The sequence below is a fragment of the Triticum dicoccoides genome, chromosome 4B (assembly GCF_002162155.2).
Source record: "Triticum dicoccoides isolate Atlit2015 ecotype Zavitan chromosome 4B, WEW_v2.0, whole genome shotgun sequence".
Classification (NCBI taxonomy): Eukaryota; Viridiplantae; Streptophyta; class Magnoliopsida; order Poales; family Poaceae; genus Triticum; species Triticum dicoccoides.
The window spans coordinates 530,523,204-530,529,969 of NC_041387.1; the positions used below are offsets into that span (position 1 = coordinate 530,523,204).

Sequence of the window (6,766 nt, forward strand, 5' to 3'; positions counted from 1 at the left end):
CGTTACTCGTAAAGGAGGCGAGCCTCGTCTTCATGAAGATGGCGGCGGCCGAAGCCGTTCGCCGCTGCGCCGTCGCCTGGAAAGCGCTCGGCCATGGGTGTGAACTGGAGACGGCGAAAGAGAGGAGAGGAGAGGGAGGAACGACGACGGCGGGAGAGTGTGAGTCGCGGAGTGCGCCGGGGCGCGTCATATATAGGCCGAGGCGCGCGTGCCACCGTGTGTACGCGTGGCGGGCGAGGGAGGGCGAGGGACGCGCGTCGTCCGGTCTTCACTGCGCCGCCCGTGAGGCATCAATGGTGGCATTGATTCGCCGCGGGAAACGAGGCGATGAGGACGACGAAGGGCCAAGAAGAGAGCCGTGTCGCTGACGCGGTGGGCCCGCGGCTTTTTCGCGCCAAAACAGTTCGCCCAGCGCCCCCGGGCGCCCCCAGCGTGCCGGCTTCGGGCTGGGTCCGCCGGCGCTGTTTTCGGCCCAAGCCGGCGCGAAAAAAACGCCTGGGAAGACCTTCCTGGGGCGCGGCTGAAGATGCCCTTAGAGCATTTGTACTCCAGATTTTGGAAAAACCGCACATATTGTGCACTATAACTCACTGTAAGCAACATGTCAACACTACGTCAGAATTACACATCTCTGATTCTCTGAATGTGTGCAGAATGACACATGCAATTCGGAGAAGCAGGCCAACACAACACTAATGCGCCAAAGGATCTACTTCTGCTTGATGATCATCGAAGCATTTACATAGATGGCTCATCCAAGCACAGATACATTTGGAGAGTTTAGTTACACTTGTTCTGCTGCGTTCCACACAGCGAGGGGAATTTTGAGTAGATTCTTCTGTGGCATGGCCGGCGGGATGAACTTGATCCTTGGTGCCTTCTTTACCGGAAACGACATTGCGCCGACCTTTGCCGCGGCGGTGGCGGGACGAGGAGCAGCAAACCATCGGTGCTTGAGCGCGCCGGCCGCCGTCAGTCGCTTGTCGGGGTTGCAGGTGAGGAGGCCTTGCAACACCTGGAATCCTTCGTCGGACAACTTCTCTTGAGGGAACAGTTCCCGCAGCTTGTTCTGCTTGTGCCCCGGCGGTAGGAGTCGTAGGGCCTTGGCGGTGTGCGGCAAAGATGAGAACTCCGGCCACGTCCTGTTGTCCGGCGTCCCGAGCAAGCGGAAGATGCTCCAGAGTTGGATGATCTCATTGTTTGTGTCGTCGTCATCGTCATCATCATCATCGCCAAGGAACAGCGTCTTTCCTGTGAGCATCTCGGCCATGACGCACCCGAGAGACCACGTGTCGACGAGCGCGTCGTAGTCTTCCTTCCCCAGGAGCATCTCTGGTGCCAAGTAGAACGCCGTGCCGGCCTGGGTGTAGGGCGGCAGCTCGGACAAGGAGATCGCCAGCCCAAAGTCGCAGATTTTGACGAGTTCCCCGTCTTGGCCGATGAGGATGTTGGCCGGCTTGATGTCGCGGTGGACGACGTGGCGGTCGTGCATCTTCTTGGCGCCGGTGAAGAGCTTCCACATGATGGCGCGAACCGTGGACTCCGGGAGTGGCGGGCCGCCGCCGCGGCACCTATTCCACAGGAACTCATGGAGGGTCGGCGCGGCGACGTACTCCATGACGAGGCCGTAGGCGCCGTTGTCGGGTTCGCGCACCAGGCCCTCGAAGCCGACGACGTAAGGGTTCCCGTTGCAGGCCTCGAGGAATCCGGCCTCCCGCAGAAGCTCGGCGGGGTCGGGAGGCTCCACGGACCCGTCCGCCCAGTTGAGGTACTTGATGGCGACGATCTTGCCGGTGGCGCGGTGGCGCGCCCGGAGGACGCAGCCGAAGCCGCCCTCGCCGAGGCATGTCTGCTCCTCGTAGTCCGCGCTGCTCCGGATGTTGTTGATGCGGCTCCTCTTGGAGCGCGTCGGCGATCCTAGGGTGGTGGTGGCGTGGCCGTCGCCGAGGACGGCAGCAGCAGTTCGCTTGCGCGCGGCCATCGCCCTCGCGCAAGCTCGACGGACCAACTACGCGCTTCGGTTGCTGCAGAGGAGGCGAGGAGGATGGCAGCGGTGGATCGAGGGAGGAGGGGAGGTGGGTGATGAGCTGATGGATGGATGGATCGACGCGATTCGTCATGGAAATATACGCAGGAGAGGCCCCGATGGGAGTCGGATTCAAATTCAAGTCCGAGTTACGCCCGGCACAGCAAACACCACACGCGCAAGGCCGCTTGCCGCCCGCGTTTTCACCACCTAGCTGTTTGGAGTCTGAATCTGAAGGCATTTTCTCTTTCTTTCTTGCGGTTGCGTTTTCCCTTGCAATCTTCCATTCCCAATCGGCAGTGCGGTGTGTCCGGCACGTGTTCGAGCGTTTTTCCCTTGCAATCTTGAATTTCAAATCGAACACACCTGCACGCTTGGTTCTGGAGAGTAGTTTGAAATGGACCATTGGTTCTGCGGTTTGTGGGCTCATGCAAGCAGTTATCTGAGAACCATGGTTACATTTCCCTTTGGGAATGGACCAGCGCCGGGTTATTGTTATCAGCATTTTGATGGTTGCATCCTCGGACCTGTCGATATGGGCGTATGATTTTATTATTGTGGCATGGGCTGGTACTTTATCAGTTTGCTCTGTTTTTTGAACAGGGGCGTTTTTTGTCAGTTTGCTTTGTTGAAAGGTTGACATGCTGATATATTGTCCTCTCATGATATGTTGCCAAAGAAGTATTTGTTGGGGAACGTAGTAATTTCAAAAAATTTCTACGCACATGCAAGATCATGGTGATGCATAGCAACGAGAGGGGAGAGTGTTGTCCACGTACCCTCGTAGACCAAAAGCGGAAGCGTTAGCACAACGCGGTTGATGTAGTCGTACGTCTTCACGATCCGACCGATCCAAGTACCGAACGTACGGCACCTCCGAGTTCAGCACACGTTCAGCTCGATGACGTCCTACGAACTCCGTCAGCACGAGAGTTCCGTCAGCACGAGGCGTGATGACGGTGTTGATGATGCTACAGACACAGGGCTTCGCCTAAGCACCGCTACGATATTACCGAGGTGGAATATGGTGGAGGGGGGCACCGCACACGGCTAAGAGATCAATGATCAATTGTTGTGTCTCCATGGGGTGCCCCCTCCCCCGTATATAAAGGAGTAGAGGAGGGGAGGGCCGGCCCTCTCTTGGGCACGCCATAGGGGAGTCCTACTCCCACCGGGAGTAGGATTCCCCCCTTCCAAGTTGGAGTAGAAGAAAGGAAAGGGAGAAGGAGAAGGAAGGAAGGGGGCGCCTCCCCTCCCTAGTCGAATTCGGACCAGTCCATGGGGAGGGGTGCGGCCACCCTTTGAGGCCTTTCTCTCCTTTCCCGTATGGCCCATTAAGGCCCACTACGAATTCCCGTAACTCTCTGGTACTCCGCAAAATACCCGAATCACTCGGAACCTTTCTGAAGTCCGAATATAGTCGTCGAATATATCGATCTTTACGTCTCGACCATTTCGACACTCCTCGTCATGTCCCAGATCTCATCCGGGACTCCGAACTATCTTCGGTACATCAAAACACATAAACTCATAATATAACCGTCATCGAACTTTATGCGTGCGGACCCTACGGGTTCAAGAACTATGTAGACATGATCGAGACACATCTCCGGCAATAACCAATAGCGGAACCTGGATGCTCATATTGGCTCCCACATATTCTATGAAGATCTTTATCGGTCAAACCGCATAACAACATACGTTGTTCCCTTTGTCATTGGTATGTTACTTGCCTGAGACTCGATCGTCGCTATCTCAATACCTAGTTTAATCTCGTTACCGGCAAGTCTGTTTACTCGTTCTGTAATACATCATCCCGCAACTAACTCATTAGTTGCAACGCTTGCAAGGCTTATAGTGATGTGCATTACCGAGTGGGCCCAGAGATACCTCTCTGACAATCGGAGTGACAAATCCTAATCTCGAAATACGCCAACCCGACAAGTACCTTTGGAGACACCCGTAGAGCACCTTTATAATCACCCAGTTATGTTGTGATGTTTGGTAGCACACAAAGTGTTCCTCCTGTAAACGGGAGTTGCATAATCTCATAGTCATAGGAACATGTATAAGTCATGAAGAAAGTAATAGCAACATACTAAACTATCAAGTGCTAAGCTAACGGAATGGGTCAAGTCAATCACATCATTCTCCTAATGATGTGATCCCGTTAATCAAATGACAATTCTTTGTCCATGGCTAGGAAACATAACATACTAATGACACTCAGATTGTCTATGTATTCACACATGTATCATTTAGTATGTTGTTATCAGCATTTTGGTGGCTGCATCCTCGGACCTGTCGATATGGGCCTATGATTTTATTATTGTGGCATGGGTTGGTACTTTATCAGTTTGCTCTATTTTTTGAACAGGGGCTTTTTTGTCAGTTTGCTCTGTTGAAAGGTTGACATGCTGATATGTTGTCCTCTCATGATATGTTGCCAAAGAAGTATTAGGTGCCAATGGTGGAGCATACTAGGGTCGCCATGTCATAAGTTGCAACAGCCCAGGGGTAGCACACTTTAATAGGAAATGACTGTGCATCATGATCGTATCATAAGCATCATATTTATTTAATTTTAATACAAACACTCCCATTTTTATTAAATAAAAACAATAAAAAATTGCCAGTTGTCAAAAATACCATTTCCAAACCATAAATATTTGGAAAAGCGTCATATTCATTAAGTGGGTCCTTCGAAAAGTTTAATGATTAAAAGAATTTAATTTTGGGTTTGGATTAAACCCTAATTATAAATGAAATATTTAATAAAAATGCATTTAATTTGATATATTTAAATCAAGGGATTTCACATGGTAATTTCTCATAGAACATATAATTAGCCTTCCAATATTATTAGGAAGGTATGGCAATTTGTTCCAAATTTTTGTAATGACCCATAACACACTTATAGTTCAAACCCATTTAATAATTAAATTAGTATTTTAGTCCATAGAGGCTACACAAACATTTCAATTAATTTGAAGCTAGTTTGAACCCCCCAAACATGAATTAAATAGGATTTACTGCATTTTAATTAAGAAAAACTAGCAAAACCTCCTCGTGTACAGTTTAACTAAACTGCGCCCATGAGCGCAGTATAGCTGGTACCACGGCAGGCCGTCCCATATTCACCTGGCCGTCGCCTAATCAGCCCTAACCTCCCAAACCTAACTCTAATCTCTCTTCTTTCCTCCTCTTCCTCCCACGGGTTGTCTCCTCCACCTTGTCTCCTCTCTACTCGCCCCTCCCTTGCGTCGCGTGGAGACGGCGCAACCAATTGCGCCAACCATCACCCCGACCAGACCACCGATGTCACCCCAGCCATCATCCGCCACTGGCGCCTCCTATGGAGCTAAATTTGGCATATCCCTCAGTAGGGTGCCATGGCTAAGCAACTTGGTGCGATGGTAACAAGAATAAGGGATTTACCCAGGTTTGGATTCTCAGGAGAACATAATACCTAACATCATGCTTGGGTTTGCTGCGTTGGAATGTGTAGAGAGTACATTCAAAGTACCTAGAGATTGTAATTGTCTAAGTTGTCTCTATCGACTAGCCCAATCCCAGCTTATATAAGATACCCATGATGTGTGCGATTGCAACGGAGTTGTCTTTTGTCTTCCTCTCGTTCTAAGTCTCTGGAGGCACCCAGGATCCTGTGTGCAATTGCAACGGAGTTGTCTTTTGTCTTCCTCTCGTTCTAACTCCGTTTTGGACAGTATCCCCCTCCTCGCAGTTGTTTTGTTTCCCCCATTTTGGACAGTGAGTCATAGAAAGTGATCATAGTGGCAAGTATAGGTGTGGAAATAATCTTGGGAATCAAGTCATCGTGGTTCCGACCTAAAGGAAATATGCCCTAGAGGCAATAATAAAGTTGTTATTTATATTTCCTTATATCATGATAAATGTTTATTATTCATGCTAGAATTGTATTAACTGGAAACTTAGTACATGTGTGAATACATAGACAAAACATAGTGTCCCTAGTATGCCTCTACTCGACTAGATCGTTAATCAAAGATGGTTATGTTTCCTAACCATAGACATGTGTTGTCATTTGATGAACGGGGTCACATCATTAGGAGAATGATGTGATGGACATGACCCATCCGTTAGCTTAGCATTATGATTGTTACAATTTCATTGCTACTGCTCTCTTCATGACTTATACATGTTCCTCAGACTATGAGATTATGCAACTCCCAAATACCGGAGGAACACTTTTTGTGCTACCAAACATCACAACGTAAAAGGGTGATTATAAAGGTGCTCTACAAGTGTCTCCGAAGGTGTTTGTTGGGTTGGCATAGATCGAGGTTAGGATTTGTCACTCCGTGTTTCGGAGAGGTATCTTTGGGCTCTCTCGGTAATGCTCATCAATATAAGCCTTACAAGCATTCTAACTAATGAGTTAGTTGCGGGATGAAGTATTATGGAACGAGTAAAGAGACTTGTCAGTAACGCGATTGAACTAGGTATGATGATACCGACGATCGAATCTCGGGCAAATAACATACCGATGACAAAGGGAACAACATATGTTGTTATGCGGTTTGACTGATAAAGATCTTCGTAGAATATGTAGGAGCCAATATGATCATCCAGGTTACGCTATTGGTTATTGACCGGAGATATGTCTCGGTCATGTCTACATAGTTCTCGAACCCATAGGGTCCGCACGCTTCACGTTCGATCACCATTTGTATTACAAGTTATGTGTTTTGATGACCG

General features: G+C 49.4%; 1 protein-coding gene across 1 annotated transcript; it reads right to left on the bottom strand.

Moving 5' to 3' along the window:
* Window positions 1-784: 784 nt before the first annotated feature.
* Window positions 785-1,981, bottom strand: LOC119292789 (putative cyclin-dependent kinase F-2). Its single transcript, XM_037571491.1, has one exon. It carries the CDS (start codon window positions 1,979-1,981, stop codon window positions 785-787), a length of 1,197 nt encoding a protein of 398 aa, XP_037427388.1.
* Between the last annotated feature and the right edge of the window lie 4,785 nt (window positions 1,982-6,766).